This window comes from Durio zibethinus, chromosome 14, assembly GCF_047325235.1.
Source record: "Durio zibethinus cultivar Kanyao isolate XHJ-2024 chromosome 14, ASM4732523v1, whole genome shotgun sequence".
Lineage (NCBI taxonomy): Eukaryota > Viridiplantae > Streptophyta > Magnoliopsida > Malvales > Malvaceae > Durio > Durio zibethinus.
The window spans coordinates 20,442,630-20,463,651 of record NC_143175.1 but is presented as its reverse complement, the minus strand read 5'-3'; the positions used below and the strand labels follow the sequence as shown (position 1 = coordinate 20,463,651).

Sequence of the window (21,022 nt, the reverse complement as noted above, 5' to 3'; positions counted from 1 at the left end):
ACTAATTTGAAGTGGGTTTTATGATTGGCGCGTGGACTTTTTGCCACCGTTTTTCCAAAAAAAAAAAAAAAAACAAAAGAAAAATAAAATTTCATAAATGGCTAAAAAACGGAGGAAAAAAAAAAAAAACTAAATCAATAACAACTCGACTCCTTCACTCTTAGATATCTCTCTCAAAGCCGACTCTAACAAAAGCTTCTCTCTGAAAATTTTCCGTCAGTTTCTCGAGAAATAACATAAAGGAAAAAAAAAAAAAGAAGGAACCACTTCCTATGGGCCGAAACTCGTCTCCTCTGAGACACGACGGCAATGGCGACGAAGATGGCAAAAATAACACCATTAACAACAACAGTGATAACAACAACGATCAAGGATACTACTCGATCCGCGATCGATTTCCTCTCAAAAGAAACCCTGCCCACACCAGGGACCGAACCAAACAGTCTTCTCTCCTCGACCGGCCTTTAGTCCGGACCCGTCCCCGGTTCAACCGGAAAGGATTATTGCTCTTTCCTTTTCGAGGCATTTATTTGTTCTATTTTTTGATATTTTTTTCGGTTTTTGCCTTCGCTGTGGCGTCGATGGTGATGCAGAGTTCAATTACAGCGATGCTGTTTAAGCAAGGAGGAGAAAGGGGTTGGAAGAGGTCTGTTAGAGAAGGTATGAGGTTCGGGAGCTCGTTGAAGTTTATGCCGGTAGGGATCTCACAGCGGCTCGCCGAAGGCGGCGGACTTGATCGGATGAGATTGACTGATAGGATTGGCGTTCGTGGCCCAAGACTTGCTCTTGTGAGTGAATCTTTTTTATTTTTTTAAATAATTGGATTAATTAATGTTAAGCTGAGATGTTTATTTATTTATTTATTTGTGTTTGCAGTTTTAATGTGAATTGAAATTTTATTTTAAGTTTTAGATTTTAAATATTAGATATGAATTAGTATTTTAGATATTTATTTTTCATTAGAGTGTTAAGTGCACTTGAAACACTTCTCTTTGATACTTTTGAACCAAAACTTAAAAGTTCATGATTCCATTTATTTTTTGTCTCTGTTGGCAGTTCATGATTTTTAATTAGTTTATTAAAGTTTTATATTCTTTTTCTTTTTAATTTTAAAATTGTTAAGTAATGGCTTGGCCGAATTGAATTTTTAAGTTTGGAATTGCATGTTTGTTTAGGAGTTTTGGTGATTCTTTAGCGCTTAAGATTATCATTACTTTAGTTATGAATGAATTGCTCATGAGTTTCTTTTTACGTTTTAAAAATAGATGTAGGTAGCATTTGGTGATTGAGAACTTGAAAGGCTAACTCGATGGCATTGTTATGGGTTTCTTTCTTTAAATTGTTGGTTGGATTTAAGCAAAAAATTGTTTTGCAATTTTTTTTATCAAGCTTCATAGTAAATAATTTCATTCCTTTATTCTTACATGATGTTTGATAAATTGAAATTTTGAAAAATTAAGTACTGAACTTTAGCAATGAAATTTTTAGTACTAAATTTACATGATGGAAACTGTTTGGTGGAGTGAAAATTGAAAATTGAATAGGTTTTGATTTCTTCTTGGAAAAAGACTGACTTTATGATTTTTGAGACATTTTACATCTAATAAGAATTGAGAAGAAATTTAAATAGAAAAAGTTTAAATAGAACATGAGGGAATTAGATGAGAAAAAAAAACTTACATTGGGGAATTTATGGTCGAAAGTTAAAATTTCATGAATTTTCGTTTTCAATGGTTTATCCAATTTTTATGAATATCTTGCCAAACAAGCAATTAATTATATTTGGCATTATACATGAAGTGAGTTACCAGTTATTGTATAAGAATTATTTTCTTTTTAAATTTACCCTTCTTCCAAAAAAGAAGTACAGAAAAGAAAAAGAAAAATTGTGCCATAAAGAAAAGAGAAAAAGGGGAGAAAAACGATTAGAAGTAAAGAGTTGTGGCTTCTTTAATTGGAGTTATAGGTGTTTTATACTATTTATGCTTTGGTTGTAAGAAGTTCTGATGGCTTATTAAGATTGCAGTAACTTAATTAGGAATTAAGGAAGTATAATAATATAAACCCATTGGGAGTTGCTGTGAGGCAAAGGACTGAATACTTGAAGAAATCTAATTAATCTTTATGGAGGTGGTAATTTTAAGAATATATAAGTTTTTCTTGCATTAAAAGCATCATTTAGCACCACACCTTGCATTAAAAGCACCTTCTTTATGGTATTTCTGTATTTGAAGTGGTTTGAGTTTTGCATTTACATTTTGCATTCTTGATAATTTGACAGATTTTGGGGAAAATGAAGAAAGACCCACAGTCATTGATGTTGGTTACTGTGGTAAAGAGTCTTCAGAGACTTGGCTATGTATTTAAGGTGAATAATTTTTTTAAATTTTATTTCCATATAGTACTCCCTATTTTTTGGATATGCACACACAACAGATTTTATGATATAGCATATTTTATAACTTCTACGATATGTTCGAAGTGTTAATACTTGTGTATGCATGGCTTTGCTTTCTAACAGCATAAGCATGAAAGTTTAGTATTTTATGCACTGATTAATTCAGAAAATATAATGGGTCCTTACAATGTCAATTTGACAGATTTATGCACTAGGAAATGGCAAAGCACTTTCGACATGGGAGCACATAAGTGGTCAGATTTCATTCTTAGGTCCAGAGCAATTTGGTCACATTGACTGGTCAATGTATGTTACCTAATTCATGTATTGTGGATTCTCTTTTTTTTTTTTTTGTCTTTATTTTCATTTATTTTTATCTATATGTGCAGTTTGCAAAGTGGTTTATGTTTGAATTTTTTGTGACAATTTTTGTGGTGAATTTTGTTTCTTTTTGCTTACTTGGCTTTGATTATATATGTTTGCTTGCATTTTCTACAGTTTTGAAGGTGTTATTGCTGATTCTCTTGAAGCAAAAGAAGCCATCTCAAGGTATCATCTATATCTAGCTTGCTGGTTCTTTCTAACATGTACAGATTTTCTCAGTACTCCAAATTCTATATGTTTTGTTTTAGTTTGAGATGCTATGATTAGTGAGTTTTATATCTATGCAGCCTTATGCAGGAGCCTTTTGATACAATACCACTTATATGGATAATTCAAGAAGATACTCTCGCAAAACGTCTTCCTGTCTACGAGGAGATGGGCTTGGAGCATCTTGTTTCTAATTGGAAAAGCTCTTTTACCAGGGCCAATGTTATTGTGTTCCCTGATTTTACGCTACCGGTAAATCTGACATTCTGTCTATACTTCCGCACAGAATTTCTAGGTGACATTGTATTAGACATCTTATGCAGTTTCTCAATTTCTATTCCTTCCTGTACCAGATGTTATATAGCAAGCTAGACACTGGAAACTTCCTTGTAGTTCATGGATCGCCTGTGGATGTGTGGGGTGCAGAAAGTTACAGTAAGTCCCATGCAAAGCATCAACTACGGAAGGACAATGGATTTAGTATGGATGATATGGTGGTTCTGATTGTTGGAAGTTCTTTCTTCTATGATGAGTTATCATGGGACTATGCTGTTGCAATGCACACTATCGGACCTCTCCTTATGAGATATGCAAGGAGAAATGATGCAGGAGGGTCATTTAAATTTATTTTCTTGAGTGGTAACTCCACTGATGGATATAATGATGCTTTACAGGTAGTCAACTGTAGATGGGTGCATCATATATATATATATATATATATTTATGTATGTATATATGTTTTAGATATGCTTCTTCATAAGTTCCTCATATCTTTCCTTCATGCTTGTTGATGCCCCCATTTTGAACTGAAACAAGTTTATTGCCTAATGTTGTGTGATTAATGTGAAAAGGGAAACAATACATCAAAATGGTAACTGAGAAATATGCCCTGTCTTATTGCATGGATTATATGAGTTATTTCAAACAACTTATCATCATTTTCTTCATGAATTATACCTGATTTTGCTATTTAGTTGGGATGTCCAACTTAAGTCATTCAGTTGTAATTTGTTTGTCGCCCTTAATTCAGGTTATTCTATTTCAGTTACAAACTTATAAATTGTAGTATGGCCAAACTTTTTTTTCCAATCATTTATATGTTGCTAGAAGGTGGGATAGAGGCTTAGAGCATTAATAAGATTAAGATTGCAAACCCTGGAGAGGATAGCATAAGAAGCTGTCATGTAATTTTCCATTTGTCTACTATTCAATATTATTGATGTGTTCGGCACACTGCATTGAGGTTCGTTGCTGGCTTAGTGTTCTTTCCTTCAAGACTGATGTCATGCCTTGTGCTTCTATGCAGCAAGCTGCATCACGACTAGGACTTACTCAAGGCTCTGTTAGGCATTATGGCTTGGATGATGATGCCAATGGAGTTTTATTAATGGCTGACATTGTTCTATATGGTTCCTCCCAAGAAGAACAGGGTTTTCCTCCATTAATTATCCGGGCCATGACCTTTGGAATTCCTGTCATCACACCTGATTTTCCAATCATGAAAAAATATGTAGGTCCTTTTAAATTATTTTCCTTGTAGTTCATATTTTATGATTTGTGTGTGTGTGTGAGAGAGAGAGAGAAAAGGGTGAGGGGACTTTCTATTCTGTATTACATTTTAAGCTGCCCTTTTATGGTAGGTTGTTGATGGAACCCATGGTGTTTTTTTCCCAAAACATCACCCTGATGCTTTATTGAGGGCTTTTTCGCTTTTGACTTCAAATGGTAGACTCTCTAGATTTGGTCAAACAGTTGCTTCTTCTGGAAGATTGCTTGCTAAGAACATTCTTGCATCCGAATGCATAACTGGTTATGCAATCCTTCTGGAGAATTTACTCAATTTCCCATCAGATGTCTTGCTGCCGGCTCGTGTTTCCGAACTTCAGCAGGGATCGTGGGAATGGAATCTTTTTAGGCAGGAAATAGAACAAAGAAACAGTGATATTTCAGAAGATCTTAGTGTTGTTTATGCCCTTGAGGAGGAATTCACCAAGCACATCATTGACATCTCTGAGAATCGGACTGAGATTCAGGATATCCTTACTGAACAAGACCTGGATATCGTGACGGAAATAGAGAACTTTGAAGATTATGAAAGACTTGAATTGGAGGAGGTATAGTAATACTTCATAATTATAGCCTTTTGTTTTGGATCTCTCCCCACCCTGTCTTTTTCTCCTCATGTTACTATTTTCTTTCTATTGTTTTTTAACATTATCATGAATAAACTGTGATGTGAAAAAATGTTTGTTTTTCCCCTCAAATCTATAGGTTAATGAAAGAATGGAGAGAAATCCTGGTGTATGGGATGAGATATATCGAAATGCTCGGAGATCTGAGAAACTGAAGTTTGAGGCAAATGAAAGAGATGAGGGAGAGCTAGAAAGGACAGGTCAACCTGTATGCATTTATGAGATCTATGGTGGGGCTGGGGCCTGGCCATTCTTGCACCACGGATCTTTGTACCGTGGGCTAAGTCTTGTGAGTTTCTCCTAAACCATATTTGGCATTTTATCTTTTTATCAATCTTTGTTACACTTCTTCATGCTGTGTTATCACTTTATCATAAGTGTTTTTGTGATTTTATGAACTGGAACGTTTATATTTAATTATGATCGAGTGTTGATTTGATTGAAGAGAAATCATGGTGCAGAAAGTATTGTATAAACAATATAATCATATAGTTCTTGACAAAAAAGCTTTGATTTTTTTTTTTTTTTTTTTTTTGTGTATTCTTGAGTAGCTTGAGTTTTCTTGCAAAGGGTGGATATAAGCATGCTTGCTTAAGAGTCTGACATGCAAAATTTGCAATGGAACAAACTTTGTAGAGATCATAGCTTGCCCACCATCACCCCCTTTGCACCCCTTTTCTTAATGTTGTCAACTTATTTATTTATAACTGATGGCTTGTATTTGCTGTAGTGCTCCTTAGTCTTTTTCTTCCCTTGTAGAGGAGCTTTCCTTTTTTATTTGTTAGGCTATTGAAAAATGATGTATGTGAAATAAGAAGTTTTTACATTTTCTAACTACTCATTTTATTTGCCAGTCTAGAAGAGCAAGGAGGTTGAGATCAGATGATGTGGATGCAGTTGGCCGACTTCCACTTTTGAATGATACTTACTATAGGGATTTATTGTGTGAAGTTGGAGGAATGTTCTCTATTGCAAATAGGGTGGATAACATTCACAAGAGACCTTGGATTGGTTTTCAATCATGGCATGCTGCTGGTAGGAAGGTATTCCTTATATTGATATTTGATATGGTGTTCAATGTTTGAATATTAGCTTGAGTATTAAGAACCAACTTCTTGTTTTCAAATTTCTTACTGTTTTGTGATTGGTGGGAGGGGTGTATAACAGAGTTCAGTGAAGGGAGTAAATGGTTTACTTTATCCTGTTAAGAAGTTTTTTATTTTTTATTTTTGAAAGGGGAGTTCTGGGGTTTTGAGGGATGGTTTGAAGGTGAACCAAATCCCTCCAATCCCCCAATAATCTCACTTTTTTTAATCCTTTCATTTCAGGAGGATTTGAGAGGAGAGTATTCTGCTTGATGATTTCTCTTTTACCCCTCAATATTTATTGTAATAACTTTCTTAAGGTGCAATGATAATGGTGGAAAATGTGCTACTTTACTCTCCTCTGCACTCAGTGTAATCAAGGAAGAGTTGCTTGCTCTCATATTCTCTCAGCTTTCATCTGTTTACTCTCTTTTACCTTCAAATCTGCCCTCATATTGCTAGTGTTTAAAGGAGAAAAAAGAAAAAGTTCCCAAAACTAGAGAGATCCCTTTTTTGCTGCAGTTCTTGTATCTTTCGCTTCAAGTTTATTAGTATCAATTTTTAGAGTTAGCAATTATTGACTGCTTAGCCTTTTTTGTTAAATAGGTTTCGTTGTCAACAAAAGCTGAAAAAGTTCTAGAAGAAACAATACAAGGAAGCAAAGGAGATGTCATGTACTTTTGGGCACACCTTGATGTTGATGGTGGAGGTGCAGGAAGCAATGATGCGCTCTCATTTTGGTCAATGTGTGATGTGTTAAATGCTGGACACTGCAGGTTTGTTTCACTAAATATCAGTTTGCTATATGATTTTTAAGCATATTAGGTGATGGATTCCTCCATCAAGCCTTGCTGATCCCAAGATTTGCACTTTAATTTTCTACAAGTTGAATGGGTCTTTTGCTTGCCATCTCGTCATGTTGTAGATATACAGGTTATCTCTTCCTACGATGAGTTTCTTTCTCGAAAGTTCATTCTTCCTGTTAAGATGCTCTCTGAATCAAATTTGTCAAAGTGTATTTTATTTTATTTTTTCCCAGAAGCCATCATGTTACCATTTTAATTCTGTTGTATGTTTACATGGTAAAAGCTGTTTTTTCCTGTTCCATGACACCTTTTAGCAAGCCAAAAAACAAGATAGTTGGCGTTGTGAAGACATGATCATTGGCTCTGATTTGGGCCTAATTCTTGGCATCTTTTGTCAGGTTTTAAGCCTGGTCTGATCAAAGTTCAAAATTTCTTGTTTATGAACATGGGCTAAGATCAGATTCAGTAGGTGAGAAGATGGTCATTCGTCATTGGCTGGGATTTGGACTTCAGGCCTGTTCTATTTAAAACTCAATATGTGTTGTTCATGAACCTGGGGATTGGGGTAATAGGCTAGGAGGTGATCATCTGCCTGATAAAAAATTGAAAAAATTTCTTGACCAAGCCTGGGTCTGATAGGGTCTAGATAGGTTAGTGGCTGAATTTATGGACATGCAACTGTTGCTTTGTGATTCAAGTTGCAATAGATAGGCATGTTTATTACCTTATTTTTTATTACCATATGAAAAGTATATGGAGTGGCTTAGAAGATTCCTTTAAATGCCTGCAGAACTGCTTTTGAAAACGCCTTCCGCAAGATGTATATTTTGCCATTAGATATGGAAGCTCTTCCTCCCATGCCCAAAGATGATGGTCACTGGTCTGCCTTGCATAGCTGGGTGATGCCAACCACTTCCTTTTTGGAGTTTGTAATGTTTTCACGGTAATTTACAGAGCCCACTACTTATTTTATTGCATCTTATCTCTCTTTCTCAATATCCTTTTAGAGCACAGTACAGTAAATGATGATGGAAACTTGTATAATCGGACTGCAGGATGTTTGTTGACTCTCTTGATGCCTTGCATACCAATTCTAGTGGAGTCAATACGTGTTTGTTGGGTTCCTCAGATCCTGAGGTAAACTGTGTGGCTCCTATAACATCAGTCGGTTCCATTGAGAGATTCTAATCATAACATTGCTCTTCTTGGTTTATTTAATTATGGGCAGAAAAAGCACTGTTACTGTCGTGTATTGGAACTTCTGGTCAATGTCTGGGCTTACCATAGTGGGCGGAGGATGGTCTACATTGAGCCACACTCAGGTTTGCTTGAAGAGCAACATCCAGTTGAACAACGAAAAGAATTTATGTGGGCTAGATATTTTAACTTTACATTAATAAAGAGCATGGATGGAGATCTGGCAGAGGCTGCAGATGATGATGACCAGCCAAGGAAGATGTGGTTGTGGCCATTGACAGGAGAAGTGCATTGGCAAGGAATTTATGAGAGGGAGAGGGAAGAAAGATACAGGATGAAGATGGAGAAAAAGAGGAAAACTAAGGAGAAACTACTGGAAAGGATGAAGAATGGGTACAAGCAGAGATCGCTTGGATTATAGGATATCTAGAAGCTAAATTAGATGACCATAGAACTCAGAAACACCAAACTCCTAACACAGCTATTGCACCCTTTTTTTTTTTCCTCAAACCAGGAAGCAGAAAAACTGCTGGCCGAGTTTCATATAACAGCACGATTCCAGACGTTTGATTCTTCTCATTCATTTTATCAAGTAAAACTGCTTTCAAGGAGTGGAGGGGAGACAAGAATAGCTTCCCAGTATCAGTTCGCTAGTGATTCAAGCCTTTTTACAGGGTTAGCTAATGAGGCATACTGCATTCCAGCTTTTTGGTTAACACGACAAGGCAGATAGAAATTCTTTTTCACCGTACAGAACATTCAATTCAGTAGATATATTCCTTTCTTTTCTCTCTGTTTTTTTGGAGCTAGTACGCTAGTAGATATATTTTTTCTTCATTGTATATTTTTGTTTTTCTTGGGGGAGGGGGGGTGGGGTGGGGAATGAAAGGCAATTTTGATCCGAAATTAGTTTTACTTTCTGCTTAGGCTTGCTATTATTTATTCCGTTAACAGTCTGATAAGGCAAATGTTAATGTAGGAATTTTTTTTTCTGGTTTAATTGGTTTTCCGTGCCGAAGTATTCGTCAGAAGTTGGTCTCGGGATGCATAGAAACGAAAAGGTTGAGAAAATGGTCAATTTTATCATAATTCCTTCTCCTTAATATGCTTGGTCTTGGTATTATTACCAAAACAACCCTTGTTTCATTCATATCTAGAACCAGAAGAAGAAGTTCACCATTGTTTTCAAAGTTCGTAAGTCAGTTGAAACGTTAGTTTATCGTGTGGGATTGGTGCTTGAATGACGAACTGTTTAACCGAAGATTCAGCTACATCATATTCCTTCATCACCCAATGTCAAAAATATTCGCATCCAACCGTTTGATAATCAACTAAAGGAAATTTTGGTATTCTGTAACTAATACATGGCTTTGAAAAATTTATAATGATTTGGTAGATTAATCTCTAAAAATAAGATAATTGTATTAAGTTAGAACTCAATTAATATAAAAAGATCACCTTATAAATTTGAAATAGATTCGATTTATATTAAATGTTAATTTAAATTTAAAATAAGAGTTTCATTCATTAATATATTTTATTATTAGATAATTAATTTTTATTTAATTTTAATTTAAAAGTTTAAGAATATTAAAAGAATAATATGAAAATATTTAATAATAAGTTTTTAAAAAAGGCCTAAATGAAGAGGTTTTACGAGTGATCTAACCAGACACCACTGTCTAACTTAGCCGACCCAACAAATTAAAAGAAAAAAAAAAGGTACATTTCAGTAAATATCCCGGCCCGCAAACAGGAACCAGTTGGAACGCAGTTACTGTCGTTCTTTACTCTCTCTTTACTGCCTCGTTTATTTACTACTTTGGGTTTTAAAACTTTTTTCTAAACCCCCGATACAATTAAAAAACAAAAATTGCCAATCTCTCTTTCTCTCTATCTATGTTCAGGTGAACACTCTTTCTCTGCTTACATTTATGCTTGCTTTTTTATTTTTTTCTTCTGGGTGATCTTTGAAATTCATTTCCACCTAAGAAATCTGATTATCTTGTTTGTTTCATTTGTTGGGTTTATATATATATATATATATATATATATTAGCTTAAAGTTTGTTTGTGTAAGATGTTTTTGTTTGCCTACGCACTTTAAAAAATGGGTCAATTTGTTATTGGTTTGAGTGTTTGTCTTGTCTTGTTTTTGGACATTCAACCTTTTTATGGGAATTTGATAGTTAGTTAGTTCCTCGAAGTAGTGGTTTTTTTTTTTTTTTTTTTCCAGTTTTTATCCCCTTTTTGAAGTTGGTTTTGCAATGTCTAATACTTGAAAATTGAAATGAAGTGGGTCTTATTCATATTAACTTAACACCGGGAAATGAACTGCTGCATTTTGGGTTCAATTTTAAAATTTTTTATTTTTTTGAAGTTATTTTACTGAAAAGGCAACACTTTGAATTGAATTGAACATGGCTTCAAGGCTCAAGCTGTTAGCTTTGCTGGGATGAGTAAGGCTTCATTTTCTTGTTTTTTTTTTTTTTTTTTTTTTTTTTTTTTTTTTTTTTTTTGGAATAGAAATCCTGAAAATAAGGGAATACTAATATTTTTGGAGAATTAAAAACTAAAATTGTAATTTCTTGGAGAAAAAAGTATATGATTTTCTTTAATTTAGAGTAATCATTAGGATTATTGTTTCATATTAGTATTTTTGTTCATTTTAATCCATTAAGAGTTTTCCTTTACTTTTTAGCACTCTTATAGGAAACAAAATGCAAATAGAAAATGTGAAAAAACTAAGAAATAAAATTGTGTGAAAAACTAAGAGTAAAACTGAATGTATATTGAAAAGCTACTCATAAAGAATTATACAAGCACCTTAAATTTATATACAACTAACTACTGGGTAAATTAGGAAACTAAATCTTCCTAAAAATTGATCCTATAATTGATGGATTGTTTATCCTAATTTTGTCCTTAATTCTAGGGATATAAATGTAAATATACAGATTACAATATTACAATCAGTTTTAAATAAGTGTTTTCCCACACTTCCCGTCAAGCTGGTGAATAGGTGTTTTTCATTCCCAGCTTGAAAATAATTTCTTGAAATGTTGTAGTGCTAAGACCTTTAGTCAATACATTTGCAAGTTCACCATTGGTTGATACATACGGTGTAGAAATCAACCCACTGTCTAGTTTCTCCTTTATGAAATGTCGGTCTATTTCAATGTGTTTTGTTTTGTCATGTTGCACAAGATTGTGTGCAATGCTTATTGCAGACTTGTTATCACAGTAGAGTCTCATTGGTCCATCCCACTTGATCTTCAAGTCTTCTAGGATAATCTTTAACCATAGTAGTTCACAAATTCCTCGAGCCATTGTTCTGAACTCTGCTTCAGCACTTGAACTTGCCAACCACATTCTGTTTTTTATTCCTTCAAGTCATAAGATTACCACCTAGGAAAGTGCAGTAGCTTGAGGTGGATCTTCTATTAGTTACTGAACCTGTATAATCAGCATTTGTATATGCCTCTAGAACCAGCCCTGAATTTCTTTTGAATAAGATAACTCTCCCAGGATTGGCCTTCAAATAGTGCAATACATGGTAGACAACCTATATGTGCACTTCTTTAGGACTATGCATAAATTTATCACACTTACAGCATATGCTATGTTAGGTTTAGTATGTGATAGATAAATGAGTTTTTCAACTAATCTTTGGTACATCTCTCTATCTATAGCAGCATCTTCATTAGCTTCTCCAAGTTTATGATTAGGATCTATAAGGGTATTTGCAGGTTTACATGCGAGCTTCCCAGTTTCCTTTAAAAGATCCATTACATATTCTTTTTGTGAGATGAAAATACCATGCCGTGAGTAAGCTACTTCAATTCTTATGAAGTATTTCAATCTCCCTCGCTCTTTTATCTTAAATTCTCTAGTCAAACATTGTTTTGGAGATTCTCTCTCTTTTTCATTATCTCCAGTTACAATTATATCATCAACATACACTAATAGAACTGTGACTCTCCCTGAATTAGAGTGCTTGATAAACAATGTGTGATCTCCTTGACTTTGCTTATATCCTATTGCTAACATCACTTTGGCAAATCTTTCGAACCAAGCCCTAGGAGATTGTTTAAGGCCATTTAAAGCCTTTTTCAGCTTGCATACTTTGTTTGTTTCTTTACATCAAATTGTTGAAGCTGCCAATTGTAATTTGCAGCCAATGATAACAAAATCCTAATTGTATTCATCTTGGCAACTGGAGCAAAAGTTTCTTGATAATTTACTCCGTAAGTTTGAGTGTAGCCCTTAGCCACTAACCTAGCTTTATACCTTTCAATAGTACCATACGCCTTGTATTTTATAGTGAAAACCCATTTACACCCAACTAGATTTTTTCCTTTAGGGAACTCTACCGGTTTCCATGTCTTATTTTTCTCTAAGGCCTCTATTACTATTTTCATGGCTTGCCTCAATTTCTCACTAGATAATGCCTCGGATAATGTAGTTGGAACAGAAATAGTGTTTAGGCTCACAAGAAAATTTTTGTGGGATGAGGAGAAATTTTCAAATAACACAAAATTAGAGATTGGGTATAGTGGATGCTTAGTACATTCTCTGGTTCTTTTCCTAATGGCAATAGGCAGATCATAATCACTAGTTATAGTTTTAGGAGATTCATGCTCATTTTGAGAAACAGAGTCAAAGACAGTAGTTACCTCATTTCCAAAGTTAGGATCAGGTTCTTACATTGGCATTGGTTCAGGATTCGAAACTTTCCTTCTTGAGTACACTTGTAATTCCTTCATAGAATCAAGAACAATATTATCTTTTGTCACATCTTCTGTGTTTGGAATGGGTTCAGACTCAAATTCAGTATTTGACTTGGACTCAGAAGAAGTAGATTTCGACTCAGAAGGATTAATAGGTGAAAATGTTGAACAAGAGGACAAATCCAGCAAAAAGAAGTCTTTATCCTTATCTTCCATAAATGAAGTCTCCCCCTGAAGATAAGGTTGAGAAAAAAATGGTTTACTTTCTTCAAAAGTGACATCTACAGACACATAATTTTTTTTAGGAGGATGATAACATTTATACCCTTTCTAAGTTGATGAATATCCCACAAAAATGCACTTAATTGCTTTGGGATCCAACTTGCCCCTATTGTGAATGTGAACATGAACAAATGATGTACAACCAAATATCCTAGGTGTGAGGTTGTTTGTGGCATTAAAGTTGGGATAGAATTATGAGAGTAGTTCCATAGGAGTTTTAAATCCCAAAACCCTTGAAGGTAACCTATTTATAATATGTGTGACAGTGAGAACGGCTTTCTTCCAGCAGGATTTGGGTACGTTTACTTGAAAAAGTAAAGCTCGGGTTGTGGCTAGTAAATGACTGTTTCCTCACTATCACTCCATTCTGCTGTGGAGTATTAACACAAGGTGACTCATGGATAATCCCCTCCATTTGGAAATAGGTAGATAAACTCTGGTTAAAATAGTCTCTTGCATTATCAGACCTAAATCTCTTGATTTTCACTCCAAATTGATTTTGGATCATGTTTTGGAAGCTTAAAAATACACTATTCACATCTGATTTGGATTTAAGTAAAAATATCTAAGAGATCCTGGTACAATCATCTGTGAAAGCAACAAACCACCTTGCACCCGAAATGTAGGAATTGTAGAGGGACCCCATATGTCACTATGAATCAAGTAAAAAAGAGTAGAACTTCTTTGATTGCTAATTGGAAAAGACACACGTCTATGCATTGCAAGTTCACAAACATCACAATGAAAATTTTTGGCATTTAATCCTTTGAACAAAGAAGGAAACATGTTTTTCAAAGTTCCAAAAGAAGGATGTCTAAGACGAAAATTATAAAGCCAGATTTTGTCTTTATTGGGAGATTTTTTAGAAAGAAATGACAGATAAATTATTCTTGATATTACTTGCGTTGTTTGATGTCTCAAGATAGTATAGCCCATCCTTTTCCTTAGCAAGTGCAATCCTTTTCTCCGAACTTTGGTCTTGAAATTCACAATAAGAGGGATAAAAAGTCACTTTGCAATTCATATATCTGGTAAGTTTTTGTATAGATATCAGATTAGTAGACAATCCAAGAACATGAAGAATATTTTTAAGAACAAATGAGGGATTAATTTGAACAACTCCTAATCCTGTCACTATAGTAAGTGAACCATTAGCAACAACAATTTTTTTATTACTAGGACACAGGGTATATGTACTAAACTTCTGTAAGGAATGTGTCATATGGTTTGTGGCTCCTAAGTCAATAAGCCAAGAACTTGTAACAGGCTTAACTGAGACATTTAATCTATGAGAATCAAAAACTTTATTTGAACTAGAGACCTTACCCAAGGGACATACCCCAGTAGGCTTTTCAAGGGTTTTCAATAGGCTTCTTAGCTTTTCAATCTCTTTTCTGTCCAACTCTCTTTGTTTTCGATATATCTGTAGTACTTCGGTGATATTCTCAGTTGGCACTTCCTCAAATTGGGTGATAGTGATATCTTTCTTTGAACTGAAACAACTCTTAAGATATAACCAGAAGCGACTCTTAGCAATGGAGGCTAAAGAATGAAAAAATAAAATGGCTATGAAGCCCTTAACAGGGTTCGGCAATGAAGGCCTAAAATAGAAGTCAACAATGAAGGTTGAAAATTTTGCTTCCTAAGAAGAGCCTAAAGCTTTGATACCATGTGCAAAAATTAAGAAATAAAACTATGTGAAAATTAAGAGTAAAACTGAATATATATTAAAAAGCTACTCATGAAGAATTATACAAGGACATTAGATTTATATACAACTAGCGGGTAAACTAGGAAACTAAATTTTCCTAAAAAGTGATCCTATAATTGAAGGATTGTTTATCCTAATTTTTTCCTTAATTTTAGGGATACAAATACTTAATTTTAGAGATACAAATATAAATATACAGATTACAAGATTACAATCAGCTTTAAATAAGTGTTTTCCCACAAAAAATAACAAAATGTGACTTACGATGGAGCCAAAATTTTGATTGTTTGGAACTAGAGAAAAAAAAAAACTTTATATAAAAAAGTTGCATTATGTTGATGTTAGTATGTTGAATTCAGAAACTTTTGCTGATCTATAATTTCTGTGTTTTCTTAGAACTGCTGCTTTTGAAAACTTTGGGACTTATCATACCAGTTTGAGAAATGTGCACATCCTCTGAGCTGATATTTTTCTTGTTAAATTCTCCTATCTTATATAGATGGATGGTGCTGTTTGTTGCTTTTCTTTTGTTTGTTTTGCCATTTTACTGGAGAGAGGTTCCCTTCTATTCAGGTGTAGATGGGCCTCATCAGAATCAATGGATACATGTGAAATTTTAGATATTGTTCTCTCGTTGTAAATAGAAACTTGAAGTTTTTATGTTTCACTTGCATGAGAAGAAAGGGAGCTTCCTCATAAAGGTAGCGATAGGAATTAGAATAAAAAAGAAGATATTTATTGGGTTGTAAAATGTCTCTAGAAAGGAAGCGAAGGATGTAAACAAGTGCTTGAGGATTATATTATTTAAGATATTTGGGGTTTGCTACCTTTTTTCGCTAATTGTAATACACGTGTGTGTATTATGTATGGAAGGATATTTTATAATGTTTAGGTTATTCTATATCAATTATTGTTTTGCTTATTTTCTAAAATTTGGGTATTAGAGCTACATTTGGTGTTTTCAAGCTGATGTTAGAGTTAAGAGTTAGCTTTTTAATATCTTTGTTATTTTCAGTTTCTAGTAGCTATAAATTATTGCTATTCATAATTTGAGAATTTGATATTAAGACTTGATTATTTGGTTTGAGATTGGAGAATTTTGATTGAGATTTTCATTTTGTCTTAAATTTTTTTAAGATTATTTGTTCTACATCAGGAAGGAAACAAACAGGGATCTGCCATACCTAGTGCAAATGTCCACTCTTTGGTAAAAATATTTGGAGGAATCCTGCAAATTCATTGCTAGTAATAGGTTCTTTGTTCAATGATTGAGCTAATATAATACATCATATATCTGTTCTGGTGCTTGTGAGATCCATGCATATAGCTAAGCTGAGTGTTCAGAGATATAGTCTACCTTTACACGAGTCTTAGACACAGCCTATTTACAGGAGGGATCTGGGTAAGTTTGGGGAGTACGTATTGGATGAGTAATGCACTTGCAAGCTGGTTTGGGGAGAGGGAAATAAGGTGAAGAAACCGTTACTGAATGCAATACCAGATATTGTGTGCAATAGCTAACCAGGGTTTGTCATGATCCTTCCTACCATTTTTTTATTTTTTAATTTCATTGTTTCTTCTTGGGGTTGGGGGGTTTTTTCTTTTTGTGTTATCATTTGTCCATATCTAGAATGAATGTGTTCATAAATCAATGTAGGTTTGGAAGGAATCTGTGGTTGGCCTTTTGTAACATAATTGAGTGTCATTTTTTGGGTCCTTGAGTTGCTGTTAATCTTATCATTATTTAAAATGGAAATTTAGATATTATTATGGTGCACTTGCTAATAACCAAGTGAATGTTGATGCACTATGTCTCTCTTTGGATTGCATAATTTGAGCTTCATCATGAAAGGCATTATGTTTGTGGATTAGACTTATCTAATCTTGATCTTGATTCTATATCATGTAGGTGTAATGCTCTAAGCTGGTAAACCTTCTTATTCTCATGCATGCTATAAAAGGTGCATGGGTTGGGCAAACATTTGCCCTAGCTAAGTGCAATGAGTCTGGAGGGAAGAAGTCTCGGATTCGGCGTTCAAAGGAGGAAAGGAAGGCAATGGTTGAATCTTTTATAAAGAAGTAATCTCACACGGTTCCCATTCATTTTATTTGCTACTACTGGTGATCTAGTTGTATCATCTTTTGTCATTCCAATGCCCTTCCATATACCCCATGCCTTGGTAGTCATAAAATAATTATTCTGTATATAGTAGGATATTTTAGCAATATGAATCTTCTGAAAGTATCTAATAAATTAATTGCAGAATGCCTGTGATTGCTTAAAATGTGAGTTGTGTGCTGCTTCTTGAGTATTAAATTAATATATTTGCTTGGAAACTGACTCTTATCAATGCTAACTTTAAGTGGGTGAATGGTGGATCATTTAACCTGTATAATGTAAGCGTTGTATCAGTGTCCATTTTGTGTATTTTGATAGAATTTCAATAGAAATCTCTGTAAAACAACTTAAACCCTGCCCCTTTCCCCTCTTTTTTGTGGGTCCTAGTTTGACTATCTTAATAATATCCTCAAAACTTTGTAAAATACTATGTTTTATTAAGAAGATTGTGATAAGTATTATTTTCAATGCCTAAATTTATTATATTTCTTTGAAGATTGTATTCTAAGATACATTTGGCCTTCTTTTCAAACTGAATATGCTTTGTTTTGATGTAAGGATTTTTGTGCAAATGCAATCTCTAAATCAACCAACTTTCAGCAGACTTAGTACTGAAAAATTGAAATTTGGCATTTCATGAACTTGTTGAAATGATCCTTTAGCTTTATTCTTGGTGGGGGCATCATTTATAGTTCATTCAGTATGCAATGTTATATTTTTAAACTTATGTAGAGTTGAGTGGTTCAATTTCCATGTTGCATCCAATTTGGTGTTCCCATTTCTATGTTATTGGCTCTTCATTTATGTCTATTCATGTGGATTTTTAAACTTATAGGCTGTTCACCTCTTCAACAACTATGTTAAACTTTCTAGTTTCCTTAACCAAAATCTGAAGTGATTGCTATCTTTCTGTACCATTTATTTGCTATCTTTTTGTACCATTTATTTGGTGAACTTGTTGCAGGTATCACAAATCAAACAATGGAAAATTTCCATCTCTTAAACTCACCCATGGATGAACTTATTGCAGGTATCAGAAATCAAACAATGAAAATTTTCCATCTCTTAACCTCACCCACAAGGAAGTTGGTGGGTCTTTCTACATAATACGGGAGATTGTGCGAGAGATAATCCAAGAAAATAGAGTGTTGGGTCCTGCTAAGTTGACTGAAGGGGACCAGAACACTGATCAGTTCTTGGAACAAAATCCACTGGGTTCAATTTCCACAGCACCCAAAACTCTTTTGCCCATACAATCAAATGGAAGTTCTTTTGTCTCTAGTCATCATAAGGATGCAAGTGATGAATCAGTTTTGGTCACTGGGCTTTCTATGGTATCTGAATATAAAGAGTTTGACAGTGAGCAAATTATTAATGGGAATCTTGTAGATGTGACCAATGGAACTGATAAAGTGGCAATTGTAGAGTTGCAAGTAATTGAACCTCTGGAAAGTGATAAAAGTGGTAAAGAACTGGCTGCAATCACATCTAAAGTCACTCAGATAACAGCAGATGTAGTAGTAGAGACATTTCCATTGCATCCTGTTGCTAAACCAACTGACAGCATTGATGGAAGCTCTAGCGAAGTAATGAAATTAAATGGAAATTTGGATCAAACAGAAAATTTGAAGGTAAATGTGAGTCCAGAAAATGCCAGTTCTAAGTTAGATGATATGAATTCCTCTGAGGTTTCTATTTTGACATATGAGAAAGAAGTGGAAAACAATGTGGATCTATTGTCAGAGAACAACTCTGATTTAGCCGATAAGAAAGTGGTGGAAAACATTTCAGATCCACTATTAGAAAGCTCAGATTGCTCTACCGGGGAAACTGCCGTTGATGATACTCACAATGGTGCAGCACTAGAGGTATCTTGTAATGATGTTTTAACATCTGAAACAAAAGAACAAAACCAAGCAATTGTTAGAGAGGTGAGCTTTTGTCCAAAAACTTTGTGCATGTCTATGACATCAAGCAAAATGCATTGCTAAATATGCCTGATTAACAGGTTTTGTCTAATGTTATTTGGATATTTGTTTGCCTTTGCTAATTCAGTAATTGTAAGTTTGCTTATAACAGTGGTAGGAAGTTTGAAGTAAGTTAGGTAGAATAAATAGGGAAAAGTTACAGGGAGTAGAGCACTGGAAAGAGGAGGGAATCTATGTGCTATCAACACTGTGCCTTGCTATGAAATCATTAAAAAATTGAAGGGTATAAATGGGGTCAAAAGCTGACATCATTTGAAGGGAATACTACACTCTCAAATCTTGTTACTGAGGGAATTCCAAAAGTGTGGGTTTGGAGGGATTTGATTCACTTCCAAACCCTCTCTACTCCTGAAAGATATGTCATGTGTGCCCAAAACACAAACAAACTAGGTGGAGAAAAACATTTTACTTCCTTTGGTCTCCTCTAGTCCCCTTCCATCCATGCATTTTAAAGTTTAGGCTCTTCAACAAATGTATGTTTGTTGAAAAATGAAAATGTTGCTTATAATTTAACATGACCAAGATGCATCCTTATACACCATGTTTGTTGGAAATAAAATGATGCTGCTAATAATTTAACATGACCAAGATGCATGGCAATTCATTCCTGCACAACTTTTGGTGTCTTATGGGAGCAAATTTTAAATCACCTTTCTTGGTTTCTCCATATATTTGTAGGTATGCAGTAGTGGTGAACCTAATAAAGACTTGAAGTTGAGTTAGGTGCTCGTAGTTTATTTGCCTTTCTGCAGTTGTGATCCATAATAAAAAATATTATGGGTTAGTTGGAGAAAGTTAATTGATTTTTCTTAGGTTAAAGTAATGATTGTTTATGTTCAACAAAAAAAATTAGTCCTTTGTAGCTAAACTACGTGGTATCTTCTGCAGTCTATGTGGGGATATTTTTCTTAATTTTTTTTGTTTAATAATAGTAAACCTGTCTTGTTTGAACAAAAATCGATTAATGAGAAATATTCTAATGGTGGATTGAATGAGAACCTGATGGTTTAGAACCTTTATGTTATCTGAACTCAAAAAATGTCCTATAAAACTTGACAGTGTATAGTTAATCTTTATTTATCCTTGGAAACATTTTGCAACAATTTTTTTCTTGATTCATTGATCATTTGCTTTTATCAGGCAATAAATGCTTCCAATGGCATCCACCCAAACATTCGAGGCACTTACACTGGCAGCAACAGCGGGAAGTCAACATCTGAGGGGGCTGTTGTGGTTGAAAGTAAAGTTGATGTGCAGCATGTCAATTCCAAGAGAGGAACCGATAAAACGTTAGACAGAATTAATCTGTAAGTATTCCTAGTCTTTGCTCACAATACTTTAAGTTGAATCAGTCTTACTCAAAGGTTTGAACATTATATAGTTCCTTAGCATTACGTTGGTTTCTATGGACAGTGAATCATGGAAAGGGACACCAAAAAGTGCTGCAGAATCCGAAACTAACTCCTTTTGGGCTATTTTCAACTCCTTTATTGCAGCCTTTAAAAAATTCTGGTTTGAGTAGCAGTTTGGCATGTTTTTGAATTTGGAGAGTAAAAAAAAATTACTAGGGTTTTACTCACATTGGTGCATGTGGTCATTTTTCTGTTATGTTCCCAATTTCATCCGATTTAGCATGCTAAATGTTTATACGGTACCAAATACTGATTATGGTATTACAAGAGTTCCCTGGTTATATCGGTGGCTCAAGTTGAATGTTGTGATGGGGCACTTATTATTCCATGGACAGAATTGGATTTGCGACTCAAGCCATTTAGTAGTATGGTTATAGTTAGTCCAATGTTCCTTGGGACTTCAAATTCGAGTTGAATGCTATGAATGCAACAAACGTTATTTCACGAACGGAATTAGATTGCACTTAAAATGCCATCGAGCGGTACTTTTTATAGGTATATGTTCATCCGTT

At 34.4% G+C, this 21,022-nt stretch overlaps 2 protein-coding genes across 2 annotated transcripts; both read left to right on the top strand.

Moving 5' to 3' along the window:
- The first annotated feature begins 138 nt into the window (after positions 1 to 138).
- Positions 139 to 9,053, top strand: LOC111294154 (UDP-Glycosyltransferase superfamily protein). Its single transcript, XM_022887345.2, has 14 exons — positions 139 to 788; positions 2,282 to 2,368; positions 2,601 to 2,704; positions 2,897 to 2,947; positions 3,070 to 3,241; positions 3,343 to 3,663; positions 4,296 to 4,499; positions 4,630 to 5,103; positions 5,261 to 5,470; positions 6,036 to 6,224; positions 6,873 to 7,042; positions 7,863 to 8,015; positions 8,128 to 8,209; positions 8,301 to 9,053. Exons 1-14 carry the CDS (start codon positions 273 to 275, stop codon positions 8,688 to 8,690), a joined length of 3,123 nt encoding a protein of 1,040 aa, XP_022743080.1. The 5' UTR covers positions 139 to 272; the 3' UTR covers positions 8,691 to 9,053.
- Positions 9,054 to 10,022: 969 nt separating this feature from the next.
- Positions 10,023 to 20,791, top strand: LOC111295626 (uncharacterized). Its single transcript, XM_022889176.2, has 5 exons — positions 10,023 to 10,176; positions 16,901 to 17,070; positions 18,141 to 19,041; positions 20,239 to 20,405; positions 20,512 to 20,791. Exons 2-5 carry the CDS (start codon positions 16,937 to 16,939, stop codon positions 20,618 to 20,620), a joined length of 1,311 nt encoding a protein of 436 aa, XP_022744911.1. The 5' UTR covers positions 10,023 to 10,176; positions 16,901 to 16,936; the 3' UTR covers positions 20,621 to 20,791.
- The last annotated feature ends 231 nt before the right edge of the window (positions 20,792 to 21,022 follow it).

What these genes read in the sequence shown, in the direction of transcription:
- LOC111294154 (XM_022887345.2), top strand. Translation starts at nt 273, where the DNA reads ATGGGCCGAAACTCGTCTCCTCTGAGACACGACGGCAATGGCGACGAA. An exon ending in TCCCTGATTTTACGCTACCG is followed by an intron (nt 3,242 to 3,342) that starts GTAAATCTGACA and finishes TTCCTGTACCAG; the next exon opens with ATGTTATATAGCAAGCTAGA. An exon ending in GATATAATGATGCTTTACAG is followed by an intron (nt 3,664 to 4,295) that starts GTAGTCAACTGT and finishes GCTTCTATGCAG; the next exon opens with CAAGCTGCATCACGACTAGG.
- LOC111295626 (XM_022889176.2), top strand. Translation starts at nt 16,937, where the DNA reads ATGCATGCTATAAAAGGTGCATGGGTTGGGCAAACATTTGCCCTAGCT. An exon ending in GTTGAATCTTTTATAAAGAA is followed by an intron (nt 17,071 to 18,140) that starts GTAATCTCACAC and finishes AACTTATTGCAG; the next exon opens with GTATCAGAAATCAAACAATG. An exon ending in ACGTTAGACAGAATTAATCT is followed by an intron (nt 20,406 to 20,511) that starts GTAAGTATTCCT and finishes TTCTATGGACAG; the next exon opens with TGAATCATGGAAAGGGACAC.